The sequence below is a fragment of the Falco naumanni genome, chromosome 4, assembly GCF_017639655.2.
Source record: "Falco naumanni isolate bFalNau1 chromosome 4, bFalNau1.pat, whole genome shotgun sequence".
Lineage (NCBI taxonomy): Eukaryota > Metazoa > Chordata > Aves > Falconiformes > Falconidae > Falco > Falco naumanni.
In genome coordinates this window covers 102,453,611-102,468,619 of record NC_054057.1, presented here as the reverse complement: position 1 = coordinate 102,468,619, position 15,009 = coordinate 102,453,611, and the positions used below count along the sequence as shown (strand labels likewise).

Genomic DNA, 15,009 nt, shown 5'->3' with positions numbered 1-15,009 from the left:
CCCGCCCCTGCCCGTAGCCACTTCCCCGCCGGGGCGGAGCGCCGGGCCGAGCCGAGCCGAGCCGAGCCGGCGGGATGTGCGGCCGCACGGCCTGCTCCCTGGGCGCCGACAACCTCCGCCGGGCCTGCGCCTACCGCGACCGCCGGGGCCAGCGGCGGCAGCCCGAGTGGGTGCGGGCGGAGCGGTACCGGCCCTCGTACAACAAGGGCCCGCAGTCCAGCGGCCCGGTGCTGCTCTCCCGCCGGCACCTCCAGCAGGTACCGCCCTCCCCTCCCCGCGCTTCGCAAACCGAAAGGGGCAGCCGGGTGTCCTGGGGCTTCAGTTCTGGGACGGGACGGGGTTGGGCCTCCCGCGGTGGCGTGGTACCGGTCTGCGTTGTAACGGCTGCTTGGGCTTCTCCTTGCTCAGGGTACGGGGCGGGTGTTGAATTTTCTAATTGCACAGATGCCGCCTCTCGTTAGTATTTGCGTGTTCCAGAAGAGGGTGGGGAATCGGTACCGTACTTCCAGCATAGCCTTATATTTTCTGCAAAAAAATCATACATAAGTGATTAACTCTGGTAGAATTTGTTTCCTAAGTGTCTATAACTGCTCTGCTCGTTTCATTCTGCCTCCCTGAGGATTTTTTTTTTCCATTTCATAACACTGCATGGTGTGTTCAGGTTGCATTGGTAGGGGAGAGCAGAGGAAAAAAAATCTGCTTCAGAGTTGTAAAATAACCATACACCTGTGGTGACCGTTATCCCGGCTAATTTTAAGCCTCGCCAGACCTTTCTCAGAAAACCGGAGCAGCCTGTACAACTGTTTCTGCACCTTGTTTGGTTTCTGTGTAAGCAGGTGCCCAGGGAGGTGCTGCTCGTTCCTGTTCAGTGGGGTGAAGCTGGGCGTGCTGAGTTGGAACACACCGGTCTGGGCTCCCCCTGCTCTTCCTCCCCTGGCCCACGGGGCAGTGAGAGGAGCTGCTGCACTGAGCAGCCGGGACACCTCAGTGGGGCCATGCTGGAGTGCCATGGGCGATTCCGTTAGCCTTCATACCCTCCTTTCCTGCCTTGGGGTCCCACATCCCCCCCGAGAGCAGCTCTTGGAGCAGAGGAATGCAGGGCTGGGAGCGTCATACAGGTCACAGGCAGATGCCTGCTCAGTTGTCCACCTCCGTTGAAGTTGTTGGGATGCAGGTACAGTGTGAGGTGCCCTTTTTTGCCTCCCAAGATCTGTGGGAGGCTTTGGAAGACTTCACAAAACTGGGCACATACACATCCATATATATATCTACTTATACACACACGCCTATGGTAGGTATATATGTGTGTATCTACTGCAGTTCTTTGGGAGCAGATGCCCCCCGGGGCCTTGCTCACCCAGCTGTGTGCTGCTGGGGCTGGCAGCTTACGGACGGAAAGTGAGAGCAAGCTGGGGGAGAAGTGAAAGCCACAAGCCATTTCCATTGTCCGAAGGCAGATGATATGCAAAGCACAAGGAGTGAAAGTGAACCAGGTCAGCAGAAATCACGTTATTAAAATGAAGGTGAGGTTTACACCCTTTGGGACACTCGCTGTAAAGAGGGAAGTTTTGAGGACCGTAACACCAGCCTGACGTGACTGTTTGCTCAGGAGCTGGGGAACTCGCGCATCCAGGCCCTTCCTATGGAAGAAAAACCATGTTTTTTCCTCCAAGAGTTGTCGGGCGAGCCTCACTGAAATGTTTATTTATTAGTTAGTTGTTCCTGCAAAATATTCTTGTGCTTTCTACTGGAGATTAATTCTTACAAGCAAGCTGTTTAGAATATGTGAAGTGTTACAAGTAGTGGTTATTTCTGCTGGTTTGTGAGTGGCAGCCCTGCAGAAGAGCAGAGGCAGGTTTGGTGTTGGAGGGGTTGCGAGTCCCAGCTCAGCTCTTGGCAGAGATGCCAGCATGTTCCCCTTTGCAGGGGGAGAAGCCGCATCCACAGGGCTCTGTGAAGCCCCTCTCTTAAGGGGTGGAGATGCTCATGGTCCTTGAGATGTGGCTCTGACCCGAGGTGTTTCTCTGTTTCATTCGAAAGGATGCAGACTCCTCCGAGCGGGTCCTCATGGACATGCGCTGGGGCCTGATCCCCTCCTGGTTCAAAAAGGACGACCCCTCCAAAATGCAGTTTAATACCTCCAACTGCCGCAGTGATACCATGCTGAAGAAGTCCTCCTACAAGGTGAGTTGCTCTTACCTTTGTGTCCAGCTTAGAGAGATCTTGTAGCTGGCAAAACCAGAGCCAAAGCATCTCCCTAGCAAGTACTAGTCACAGTACCTGCTGCCCAGGGGAGTAAGTCCCTGTACTGCAGAGCAGGCAGATTTCATTAAAATAGAAGAACTCAAAAAGTTATTGCTGGTGAAGCTCATCTTTTATCACAGTACTGGTAGCGGCGGCATTTGTGCACCCTGCAGGGCAGTTTAGGGGAGCCCCAAGAGGGAGCGAGTGGGCTAGATGGTCCCAGGAGTCCCCGTCCTCCCTTGCAGGCTGCCCGAGGCTGCTGTTCACTGCTCACTTGTGCTTTCTCTCCCCCAGGGTGCTCTCCTCAAAGGCAAGCGCTGCGTGGTCCTGGCGGATGGCTTCTACGAGTGGCAGCAGTGCAGTGGGAGGAAGCAGCCATATTTCATTTACTTCCCCCAGACCAAGGATGCTGTGGTATGGAGTCCCTGGCCGTGGCTGAACGTGGGTGCCCAGCTCCTGAGCCCCTGCTCCCTCCAGCTGCCCTGGGAAAAGCCCCCTTCCCTCCAGCTGTGCCCATCTCGGGGAGTCTCTGTTTCCTGACGGGGCTGTGTTCTGCGGTGGGCTCTGCGCCCTGGCATCCCTCTGTGGCCGCTGGTCCCTGCCACTGCGGTCTCCTGACTATAAGCTGTGCCACAGCATCCCCACCGTCACGCTCACTGCTCCCCACGTGCCAGATATTTGCATGGCTGGGCAATGTGTCTCACAGGGGACTGGGCTGGGAGTTTCGCTACCTCTTTCTTTCGGCTGAGTCAGCAGTTGGGATGTTCAGAAGGGGAGGAGGGTGCTGGCTTGCTTGTGGGAAGATGAAGTAACTCTCCTGGAGTTACGTCAAATTAGCTGGACTAATTTGAGGACTCCTGGAAAGCCCTCAAATTAATTCAGTTCATGACTTAGATCTGAGTTGTTGACCTGCCGTGGCACTCACAAGTCTGTGATGCTTCAGCTGCCCATGGGCTGGCACTGACCAGGGTGATGGGGCCTCTCTCCTGCAGGCTGAGGGGAAGGAGGGAGATGAGGAGTGGAGAGGATGGAGGTTGCTCACCATGGCTGGGATTTTCGACTGCTGGGAGCCACCAGCGGGAGGAGAAATGCTATACACTTACACCATTATCACTGTGGATGCCTCCAAGGATGTGAGCTTCATCCATCACAGGTGAGTGAGAGTGGGCAAGGGGCTGCAGGGTGGTGGCAGGGCAAGGGAGGAAAGCTGCGCCTGTGAACACCAGTCTGGCATCATGCAGGCAGGGGGGAGCCCTGCCTACTCCTGATGCCCTTGTAGAAAAACATTACAACGTTACTGGCTTGTATCAGGTCACCGGCTCATGCCCTTTCCATAAATTACCATCTCTGTGCCTCTGGCAAGCAGCAGAGTTGGATCACACTCCACCTGACCAGGGCCTGGCAGTCAGCCCCTCTGTCTCTTCCAGCAAAACAGCTACCTGGGTGAAGTGGATGTGCGCTCTGCCTTGTGGAAGAGCATCTTGCTGCTTCAGTTTTCCATCCTGTTTGCTTCCCCACAAGCTGCTACCTCCTTGCTAGCTTACAAACCTGGCTTTTGCTGCCCCACTCTGCCGTATTGGTGCTGGGCTTAGTCTCCAACTGTCTTGTCCCCTAGGATGCCAGCCATCCTGGATGGGGATGAGGCCATCAGGAAATGGCTGGACTTTGCTGAAGTGCCAACCCAAGAAGCTGTTAAACTCATCCAGCCCACAGAGAACATAGTTTTCCACCCAGTGTCCACCTTCGTCAACAGTGTCCGGAACAATGCACCTGAATGTCTCGCACCCATTGAGCTGGGAGCCAAGGTGAGTGCTGGCAGGGGAGAGCTTGGCTACATGAGGTCCCTGTGTGGCCACATGAGTGGGGATGGTGCTGCCAGGTTGCAGGAGGGCAGCAGCAGGCAGCGTCTGCAGGGCATGCCTGCGCTTGATGCTGAAGTGCAGAAGCCCTTAACAGATTCCTTTCTCTCCGCTTCCAGAAATAAACTTACCCTGTGCCAGGATTTCTCTGCCAAATGAGGCAAATTCCATGTGAAATGGGGCTTGGAACAAGCCTGTTCACAGCAGCCCAGGGAACCTCCCGCAGATGTGCCTGATTGCAGGCAGGGCCATTGCTCCAGCCTCTGCATCCCGCTCCAGACCAGCTCTCAGTCACCCACCTGCCCTGCTCTTGCCGTGCTTCTGACTTCTCTCACTCTGTCTTTTGTCTCTCTAGGAGGTCAAAGCCACCCCAGGCAGCAAGGTGATGCTGGACTGGTTAAAAAACTCCCAGGAAGGCTCTCCCCAGAAGAAAGAAAATGATTTGCCCAGGTGGACAAGTCAGTTCATCCACAGCCCTTCACCCAAGAAAACTAGTGCAGATATCCTGCAGCAGTGGCTGAGGAAGGAGGGAGAGCCAGCTGTGAAGAAGCGCAAGGTTTAGGCACCAGCTGGGATGGCTGGCCATCCTTTTTCCTCCTGGTTTTCCTAAGCAGAATGAAGAATGTTTTTTTGGAAGGCTCTGCAGGCTGGTATTGAGATTCCCCAAGCTTTTCAGGTTTTGTTTCCTCTGTTCTTTGTGTTTTGTTAAAGGTTCGTGTTTGTCTTTAAAGCTTTTGGTTTGGTCTTGTGCTGATGGGAGTGAATATAACCTGCTGGCCTCCCTCCCTGCTAGTCATTCGTGCCAAGCAAAGATAAAGCCCAGAGAAGCATCTTAGCCTGCAAGGAGGAGTAGCTTCTGCCTTCTGACAGTGTTCATAGTTCGTGTCTCCTTCTGTTTTCTTTTCTTTTCCCTTTTTTTTGGTACTAAACTGTTACCTCTTTTCCACTTAATTCTGTATTGATCTTGTACAAATTCCTTTCTAATACTCTTGCCCTCAGAAGATGGCTGCAGTACAGAGGAATATGCAATAAATACCAGGAGGAAACCCCAGGCTGGGAAGATTTGCCAAGAGTCATCCCACTCGGCACCAGCATTACCATGTGCATTTGTGGCTCCTAAACAGGGAGATGTTTAAGCAGCCCCTCAGAGGAACCGGACTTTGCTTGGGTTTTCCTATGGGCAGCAGGATGGGACAGCACGTCTTGGTCACGTTGCTTGTACAATCATTTTGTTAATGGGATTTGAAGACTTAAGAGAGGATTTTCTTGATCTGTGGAGGGATGCACTCTGCCTTGTTCATAAAGGTCAGTCATTAAAGCCCAGATAACCAAAGTGCCATTGCAGAACAGCACAGGGCGGTTGTTTTTGAGGTCAGGGATTTTGTAAACAGAGCCAGATGTTACAGACCAAAAGCCTTTCATGGTGGGACCCTTGCTGGAAGGCAGTACTTCATTTGTACTGGAAACAATAAAATGAAATTAACTGGTTGATGTATAGTGCCCTTGTTCATGTGCATGTCTGTGTCCCCCTTGCCCACACCGCAGCCCGGTTGCTCCTGTTTCGCAGGCAGAGTTTGAATCTCCTCCATCTGCTGAAACGGAGATCAGCTACCCACCGCTGGGCTATCAGGGTACTGGCAGGGCCATGGTGCTGGAGCATTTCCATTTGCCAGTGGAAATATTCCCCAGGGATTTAATTTGGGGTTCCTCTCAAACGATCTGTCCCTGGGGAGCTGCAGGGGTGACTGTAGCCGGTGCCCATCCCCGAGGGGGGGGGACGGTGGAGCTGGGGCAGGAGCCGCAGAATGGGTACCTGGGGAGACCTGAGTGCTCTCGGAGCTGTATCTGTCTCTGAACCCCTCATGTGCCACAGAGGCAGATGAGCCCAGGTCTCCCAGCTTATGGGAAGCTGGGGGTGGGATAATGATTTCTAGCCAAAAAAGCCTGTTGCTAGCTGGCTCCTCATCACTCCCACGGTAACTTGAAGCAAGAGAGTTGCTGCATTAGCAGCTCCTGGCAGGATAAATAGATTTTCAGGTGCTGGGGCTTTCACCTTGGTGCCTGTCCTTGCAGGAGCAACAAGAGACGTTTCTCTCCCTGCCCAACCATCACTGCTCTAGGGTGAGCAGCTCAGCTGCCCTGGCCCAGTCAGTGCTAACTGCAGATCAGGCTTTTCCAAAGGTCACCAGCTCATCTCAAATTCATTTCAGGTCTCCAGTTGCTGTGGAGGGAGTGAAGATGCTGAGCATGAGTAGGAGATGCTCACCTTTCCCCGCTCTGGGGAACATAATCCTTCCCTTGGGGAGGCAGGGGCAATGCAAAGACACAGGGTACAGGTTATCGCCCTCCAAACTGTGAGCAGCAGCAGCACCAAAAAAAACTACGCTGAGGTGTTATTGCTGAACTACACCAGCACCGTTTGCAGCGGTTGCTCTACCGGGCAGGGAGGTGACCGCACTCAGCCAGGCAAGACCCGGCCCCAACAACTGGCTTGGGAGCAACTTTCCCCTTGGATGCAGGATGCTCTGGCAGGGAGGGTAGTGCTGGCTTCGAGCGGGGAGACGCTCCGGGGGACACCCCCTCGCCGGAGCATCCCCCCCGCCCGCAGGCCCCGGCACCCTCGCAGCAGCGGCATCGCGCCGGCCAGGGAGGGGGCTCTGGGTTTGGGGAAGGTAAAGGGGGCAGCCGGGGAGGAGCAAGCGCTGCCGGGACACCCGCGGGGGCTCCGGCCACCCCCCGTCCTCGGCCCCGGCGCAGCCAGGAAGCGGCTCTCGGGCTGCGGGCGAGCGCTGGCTGCGGCCGCGCCGGGCCGGGCGGGCGCCGGGACCCCCTCAGCGGGGGGCAGAGCCGGGCCGCTCCGTGCCGGGCGCTGCCCTCGGCGCCGGCCCCGCGGCAGAACCGAGGCGCTGCGAGCCCTATGCAAATCAGGGATCGGCGCGACGACCAATCAGCACCGCACCGTCCGCGGCGGCAACCAATGGGAAGAGGCGGGCGGCGGGGCGGGCAGGGATATCCGCGGCGCGGCGGCGGCGGCGCTGGCAGTGCGGCGGCGGGCGGCGCGCAGGGCGGAGCGGCAGCGGCGGCGGCTGCGGGTAAGGGCGGCGCAGCGGCGGGCGGGGATGGCGGGGCTCTGGCCCGGCGGCGCGGTGTAACGGCGTTTATCTCCCTGCAGGCACCGGGATCGTCTGTGCGCGGCACTTCTTAGGAGGCGGCGGCGAGGGGCCGCTGCCTGCCGGCCATGTCAGGCCGGGGGAAGTCCGGCGGCAAGGCGCGGGCCAAGGCCAAGTCGCGCTCGTCGCGGGCCGGGCTGCAGTTCCCCGTGGGCCGGGTGCACCGGCTGCTGCGGAAGGGTAACTACGCGGAGCGGGTGGGCGCCGGCGCGCCGGTATACCTGGCAGCCGTGCTGGAGTACCTCTCGGCCGAAATCCTGGAGCTGGCGGGCAACGCGGCCCGCGACAACAAGAAGACGCGCATCATCCCGCGGCACTTGCAGCTCGCCATCCGCAACGACGAGGAGCTCAACAAGCTGCTGGGCGGCGTGACCATCGCCCAGGGCGGCGTCCTGCCCAACATCCAGGCCGTGCTGCTGCCCAAGAAGACGCAGAGCTCCAAGAAGTGAGCGCTGCCCCCCACCCCTGCCCCGGCTCCCTTCTCACCACTGCCTCATCTCCCCTCCCGATGGGGCTGGGGTTCCCCTTCCTGCCTCCTAGCCCGGGCTGGGTGGTGAGCCCTGGCAGCACCCCACCAGTCCTCCACTAGTCCCCCCAGCCTGGGCTGTGGCAGGGTGGTGGGGGAGCATGGCTGAGGTCAGGCCCTGCTTGTGTCCCCACCCTGCCCCTCTTCCCTCTGGAAGAAGTATTTTTGGAGGAGGCAGCTGGATCACAGCTGTTGGAGGTGGTGGCATCCGGAGCTGTATGGTTGGATCGCAGTGCAGAGCTGCTGGTAGCTGCTGGGGATTGTTTTGGTTGGCGTGGGAACGGACACGGGCACCCTTGGCTGCCTCTTCCCTCCACCAGCCCTGGGGCTGTGCAGGGCCCCCCCAGCTGGCCCTGCTCGCTCTGGTGTGAGGATGGGACTTGCTGCTACACTGTGCCCACCGCACCCCGCCCCCAGCCCCCAGCAATGCCATCCTGGCCGCACTGCAGCAGGGAGGGCAGGGGGCTAGAAAATGTGAAAAGGAGGAAAAGTTTCTCCGTTGGCAAGAAGTGACTGTTAGTCTTGGTTTTGTTCACGGTAAAGCTAGTGCATTGCCTACTGTAAAGAAGCTCTGGTCCTATTTATTTTAAGGTCTCTCATTTTGGGGTACCTTCCTGCAGCTCCCTGGCTTGGTGGCTGCTGGGGGACTTGGTGGTCCCACATGCCATGGGTCCTGCTAGCGGGGTGGGCTGGAGGCTGCGGTGATAAATCCCCTCGGAGAGCGTCGCAAGGTCAGGCGCCCGCCGGGAGCGGGAGCTGCCATCTTCTGCTGTGGCTCCCCTCCTCTTCCAGCTGCAGAAGCCCTTCATCTCGCTCAGAGCAGCCCTGTACCCTGGTTCCACTTCTAGAAATGACATCCCATGTCTTTTTTTTTTTTTTTTCCTGTTGTTTGTTTGTTCACTATTTCTGGTTCTGAGAAATAAAGTGATGATGCTATCTGTTAACTGTAAACCCTCTATGGATTAATATTTCTTTTTAAAAACAACCCTGGAGTTTGTATTAAAACCCACTCTTGGCTTAGTACCGTATTTATTTAATGGCTGTGTGGATAATGTACAAGCATGGGGGCAGGCTAGCTGTCCCATGACACCTGGAATAGCTGATGCAGAGACAGCTTTCCTCGCTGCCCAGAGCAGCCTGCTTCTGTGGAGACCAATAGTCATGTGCATGCAGCAGTGTCTAGGCAATTGGACTGTAGATCTTTATAACATGTTTTTTAAGTAAAAAGAAAAAAAGAGCATCTTCTATTTATGTGCTGTAAGTAGCATGTGTTCAACCTATTGAATCGGCTGTTAATCTTGTGGATGAAGTAATTTATCCTGGCTCTGAGTTTATTATCTAGAGTAGATCAACCTGGATGCTTGTCAACTGGTTTTATGAAGGGGTTTTTCACTCCGTTGTGGAACGTGGAAGCAGTGTGTTCTTTAGTGTCGTGCTAATGGGGGGGTGTGGATGTGTCCCATGGTTATGCTGGGGTACCCTGACCTCGGGTGGGTGGGGGGCAGCTGGGCACAGACCCCCTGGGATCTCCCTTCCTCCTGTAAAGTCACTGTCAGTGAGGTGGGGATAAGGTGTCCCCTTTCCACTGCCCAGTGCAGTGGTTGATGTGTCTGTACCTGAGTGTCTTGTTCTCTCCCTGTTGTTTTCTCCAGGACCAGCATTCTGTACAACCTGAGAGTGCTTTGTATTTCTTAGAAAAATGCAGAACTTGTGATACTGAAAAGAGCGGTGCAAACCCAATATCTGATTAAACTGGTTCCCTGTTGAATGCTGTCGAATGTACTGTGTCTTGTCACCTCACCAAACCTACTGAATCTGGCAGCAGTCTGCGGGAGCAGACTCTCTGGTGGCAGCTTGGTGTCTGGGCTTGGTTATTTTCCAAGCGGGGAAAGCCTAGTAAAAGCACAAGATACAGCTTAGCAGTGGTTCTTCTTGCCCTTTGCTTGGACAAATAGTCTTTTTCTACCCTTGGGAGCAGAAAAAACCCTCCTCTGGCTCTTCTTCCCCACTATGGGAATGCCACATTGGCTGGTTGCTCTGTCACCAGGGCCAGAAAGCCTGAGCTGCAGAGGAGGAGTGAGGCTGGGCCGCCCAGGAGCCTCCCCCAGTGCTGGAGGTGCTTTCACCACCCCCTGGGCTGCTCCAGGACCTTCTGGGTGACTTTGCAGGCAAGTAGGCAGAGATGGGCTTCTGGAGGTCAGATGGGAAAAGCTGATCCTGAAGGGAGGGAGACCTGGATGTACGGGGCTATTTCTTGCTCTGACACAGTCTCCCTTTGTGGAATATCTCCCAGTTTGCTGTCCTGGTGACTGGTCTGCAAGCCAGAGTTGCTCCCTGCTTGGGTTTTGGGGAGGAAGGGTTGTGGGAAGTTCAGACAACTTCCTGCGGGGTCAGGGTTGGGTGCTGGCGAGGTCTGTGCCAGGCTGTGGAAGGTGTTGGTCAGGACTGGAGCCGCAGGGCTGCTCTCTGTGGGGCGATACGCCGCCTCGTGCCCTGCCAAACGTGCTGCCCAGAACAAAAAGCAAAAAGGTTTCAGCAGTTGGGAGTGCCTTGGGGCAGGGAACAGGGACAGCTCCGGCTGTTTAACCCACCTGAGGCCGAGTGGCTCTGTAGCCACCTGAGCTGTTGTGTGGCCCTGCCCGGGCTGGCAGGGTGATGCCTGCAGCTCTAACCAAGCTGATGGCTGGGTGCTGGTGGCACATGCCCTTGACACCGGGCTGCAGCTGGGTTCTGAACTTCTGCCAGCCGTGTGATGGACCAGCTGGGAAAGCTGGGCTGTTGCAAGGCAGACCAAAGGAAATCCTGTCTGTCTCGCCAAGCGTTGCTTGGCCTTTATCACCTCCTGGCCTTCACGTCTGACCGTTGTCATGACCAGGAGTGGAAGTCTTAGAAAGCTGGAATGGACTTTGTCACCTTCAAGCCTGCAGCTCCAGTGATGGGTTTGTGGCTTTTTTGAGCAGTGTCGCTGGTCCTGGCTCTTCTGAAAAACATCACAGCACCGGAGAAGTTAAGCTTCTAAAATGTGAAGGACTTGGCTGAGTAAAGCCTTCCCTGAGGTCACACGAACCTAAAAGGGTGTCTGTTGGTCTTGGCCTCCCTCGAGGAGAGGGCCTGGGAGCTGCAGGGCTCTCCCCCTGCCTCCGCTTTGGCACCTGAACGTGCCCTGAAGCTACCTGCTGTAGGAGTCTGCTGTGCATCTTGCCATGTGCGGCCGTCTCCACCAGCTGCGTACCTCAGCTCTGGGGCTGGCTGTGTTTGTCTGGGTGATGACAAGTGAGTCACTGGCCCTTGGAAGTCCTTGGGGCTTGGGTTTCTCTCCAGAGCCTGGCCCTCGCAGCTGGCAGCACTCATGGGAGCTCACTCGGGGGTGCTCTGGCATGACAGCTCCTGGCGGTCTCAACCTGTGGGGTAAGATGCTGCTGGCCCCTGTGACCAAGCTGGAGGTGAGGGCTCCAGCTGGACTGGCACGGTGTGTCACCCTGCTGGGCAGCCAGAGGCTCTCTGCCTTCCCTCTGCCCTCACCTGCCCAGCACCTCCCTACAGGAATGCCACCGGTGGTTTACCTTCGAGGTAGTGTCCTTTATCAGTCAAGCAGCTTGCCTCACAAGCCAGCGCGGAGGGCAGAGCCGTGGCCTTGCTGAGATGCGGTGGGCCTGGCCACCCCTCCTGGCAGCGGGGAGACCCCCAGTCTGAAGTGTTACTCTGCTGTGAGACCAGCCAGACCGCGGTGGTGGCATCCCCTCCAGCCCTTGGAAACCTGCAGTGTCATCTGTTGACTGAGGAGACAACTGCAGGTCGGTGCGGGGTTGCAGCAGCTCTCTCCTGGTTCCCGAGGTCACTGGTGGGTGCTCAGGCTCGGTAAGGGACTTGCGTGGGCAGCGGGGTGGTGGCTGGCCTGACTTGGCAGCTCTCCGTCCTAAATACAGACCTGGTCTCTTCCAGGAGCACAGCTGGCTCCTCTTGGTGTAAAAGCTGCTTCCCTCCGCCCTGCTGGCGCTCCAAGGAGCAAAGGGATAAAGCAGGTGCACAGGCCCCTGGGGGAATGGGGCTGCTCCCCTCCCGGCAGCGCCGAAGAGCCCTGCTGTTGCGTGGGGTTGTGGCTGTCCCCAGGCACAGGCTGGCTGCTGTCCCTGTCCCCTCCTCACGGGGGTCTCGTGCATGGGGCTGATCTGTGCTGTGCCCCCCGGGCAGCGGGAGCATGTCGATGCTCTGGCACGGTGACTGAGGGGTTGGCAGCAGCTCCGGCGGGGGTGCTCCTGCATGATGCTCGCCTCCCCTGCTGGTGGGGGCAGCCGAGCAGGACCCCGGCGTGAGGGAGCAAACAGCGGGTCCGGCTCCTTTCCTCCTCCCTCTCCCGCAACCCCGGGGTGAGCCGAGGGTCCCCGGTGTGTGCACGGTGCTTAGCGTGGAGCTGCGGGCGCATCCCTCAGCCGGGCAGCACAAGATGGCCCAGATCCCTGGCAGGGCTTTATGCAACCTTGCTGGTGCGAGCTATAAATAGGCACAGCCATGGAGGCGCGGGGTGGCTCCGCGGGGTGTGCGGCGGCCCTCCGCTCCCGGCGCCACTCATGCCCGCAGCACGACCCCCAGCTCCTGGGGGAAAAGCGCCCGCAGCTGGGGCGCAGAGCGAGGGATGGCGGTGGGGGTGCGCCCGGGGAGCTGCCCTCCCCCCTCCCCAAACCCGGGCGCTGTGCAAGGCCAGATGCGGGGGTCTGTGCTGCGGGGTGGGTACCCCGCGGGTACCCCTTCAGCGCAGCCAGCCTCCCCCCGTCGCCGTTCAGGGAACCCAGCCGAGCGCAGCTGCGCAGGAACCGCTCTCCTCCCTTGCCTCCATGGCGGGGGAATCCTCGTTCCTCTCATGCCATTCCCGGCAGGCGCGGCAGTCTCCCCCGCAGGCAGGGCTCAGGAGCGGCGCCGCAGCGCCCCCGGGCCCGCTCTGGCGCACCCACATCTGGACGGGCTCGGAGCGGCTCCATCCCCCTCCGCGGGGACCAACGCAGCACGGCCAGCACCCCACAACCCCCCCCTCCCCGTCTCTCCCCGGGGCTCCGCTGCCTCGCCCCGGGCACTCCCCGCCCGCTCCCCGACGCCTGCAGGGAGCACACAACAGCTCGATGTTTTTTTTAACAATTTATTTGAAACGACGATAAATGAAAAGAAAAAAACCGAGAACAAATATCCCACCCTCCCTCACCACCCCACCCCAACCCCAGAAAAAAACAAACAAACAAACAAAAAAAAACAACCGAAAACCGATTAAAAAAAAAAAAATTAAAGGCCATTGAAGATGCGACCTGAACCGGCGGCCCAAGGGGCCCCCGCAGGCTGGCCCGCCAGGGGGCGGGCGGCCACCCGCGAGCGCCGGCCCTTTAAGAGCGCCCCGACGCCGCGGCAGCCAATTGGCGCCGAACGGGCCGTTGCCATGGAGCCGGGGGCCGGGAGCCAATAGGGGGCGCCGTGGCTTTTCGAAATCGCTGCGAGCAGGCACGGTGCGCCCGCGGGAGGGGCGGGGCGGGGGCGCGGAGCGGGCCCGGGCGGCGGGAGCCGGCCCACGTGGCGCGGGGGGCAGCGGGGCCGCCGCCGCAAAATGGCTGCTATGGAAACCGGGCGGGAAAAAAAAACCTGTAAAGCACCGGGGAGACGGGGGGAGGGGGCCGGGAACCGTCTACACGCGGGGAGGGGCACGGCCGAAAACAAAAGGGGCGCGATCGGGGAGAAGCCGCGGGGTGGAGGGGGGTGGGGGATGGAAAAAATAAGGCGTCGGAGAAAGGGGGGGGGGGGCGCTGGGGCAGCCGCAGCCCCGCTCACCGCGCACGGCGGCGGCTGCGGAGCCGAGTCAGCAACACAAAGACAAAGCGGGTCCCCTGGGGTCCGTCCTCAGAGCAGTCTGTGCCGCGGGGCTCACAGTCCGGGGGGCGGCTGGGGGCTCCCTGCGCCCCGCTCTCATGCCTTTCTGCTCTTGAGTGCCTTAGGCTTTGCGGACTTCTTCACCTTCTTGCCCCCGGGGGACGCGGCTCCCTTCTTGGTGGCCTTCTTGGTTTTGCCCTTGTCCTTCTTCGCCGCCGCGCCGCCGGCTCCCTTCTTGTGGGATTTCTTCTCGGGCTTCTTGCTCTTGGCCGCCGGCTTCTTCTCCGCCCGCCGGGACGTGGAGGCCGTCGCCTTCTTGTGGGATTTGTGGGCGCTGCTACCCGCACCCCCATCGCCGCCGCCTTCCAGCTTCTTCCTGTTGAGCTTGAAGGAGCCGTTGGCGCCGGTGCCCTTGACCTGGAGCAGTGTGTCGTTCTGCACCAGCGCCTTGATGGAGTACTTTAGGTAGGTCCTGCCGTTCTGCTGGTCGAACCAGGCCACCTTCTTGGCCTCGTTGTAGATCTTGGCCAGCGAGGAGCCATTGCGCTCGCCCAGCTTGCGGATCGTCTCCACCACCAGCTGGCTGTATTTGCCCGGCTGGTTCTTCTTCTTGTTGTTCTTCTTCTTCTTTGACGGCGTCAACGAGGAGCCGCCGCCGCCGCTTTTCGCTTTCTTAGCGGCCGCTTTTTTCTCCGGGGCGAGAGGCACCTCCTCCGCCTCGGTCAGGGGCAGATCGGCTTCTTCCAGCTCTACCGACATGTTGCCGTGGGGGCAAGGGCCGCAGGACGGAGGCGGGGGCGGGCAGGGGCAGTCGCGGCGTGGCGGAGGCCTGGCGCGGCGCGCTGCTGTCCGACTCCGCTCCGCTCAGCTCCGCGCCGCCGCCGCGCTCTGGTGGGGCGGGCGCCGCCGCCGCCCTTTATATGGGCGCGGGGCGGACCACGTTGAGAACAACAACAGCCTGGTCCGCCGCCAGCTCCAACTTGTGCTTCTTGGGGCCCTTTCGCGGGGCTCCCGCGCCGCCGCAGGGCCCCCCCGGGCCGCCCCGCCAGCCCGGCGCCCCGCGCCCCGCCGCCCCCCAGCCCGCCACCGCCCCCCCGCCCCCCGCCGTGCGCCGCCCGCCGCCCCCCGCCGCGATTTCGGGGGCGCGCCCAGCGCGGCAGCGGGAGCGAGGAGGGGGGCGCCCGGCGCGGCGGCGGCTGGGGCTCCGCGGCGGCCCCCCGGCGCATCGCCACCGCCGCCGCCCGGCGCCCAAGAGGGGCTGCCGCGGGCGGGAGGAGGCGGCGGGCAGCGGGGGGGGGCGGCGGCGGCGCTGGCCCCGGGTTCTCCGGAGGGAACTAACACAGGCGACGCCCTCCCGCGGCCG

At 59.6% G+C, this 15,009-nt stretch overlaps 3 protein-coding genes across 3 annotated transcripts; 2 read left to right on the top strand and 1 right to left on the bottom strand.

Moving 5' to 3' along the window:
* Positions 1–31: 31 nt before the first annotated feature.
* Positions 32–5,594, top strand: HMCES (5-hydroxymethylcytosine binding, ES cell specific). Its single transcript, XM_040591608.1, has 6 exons — positions 32–257; positions 2,041–2,184; positions 2,539–2,658; positions 3,237–3,397; positions 3,860–4,049; positions 4,459–5,594. Exons 1-6 carry the CDS (start codon positions 75–77, stop codon positions 4,663–4,665), a joined length of 1,005 nt encoding a protein of 334 aa, XP_040447542.1. The 5' UTR covers positions 32–74; the 3' UTR covers positions 4,666–5,594.
* Positions 5,595–7,131: 1,537 nt separating this feature from the next.
* On the top strand, positions 7,132–9,567 carry LOC121087618 (histone H2A type 2-B). The gene is made up of 2 exons (XM_040592870.1): positions 7,132–7,195; positions 7,276–9,567. The coding sequence occupies exon 2, from the start codon at positions 7,342–7,344 to the stop codon at positions 7,720–7,722; it is 381 nt and encodes a 126-aa protein (XP_040448804.1). The 5' UTR covers positions 7,132–7,195; positions 7,276–7,341; the 3' UTR covers positions 7,723–9,567.
* A 3,439-nt stretch (positions 9,568–13,006) lies between these two features.
* On the bottom strand, positions 13,007–14,630 carry LOC121087788 (histone H1.10). Its single transcript, XM_040593201.1, has one exon. The coding sequence runs from the start codon at positions 14,403–14,405 to the stop codon at positions 13,743–13,745; it is 663 nt and encodes a 220-aa protein (XP_040449135.1). The 5' UTR covers positions 14,406–14,630; the 3' UTR covers positions 13,007–13,742.
* Between the last annotated feature and the right edge of the window lie 379 nt (positions 14,631–15,009).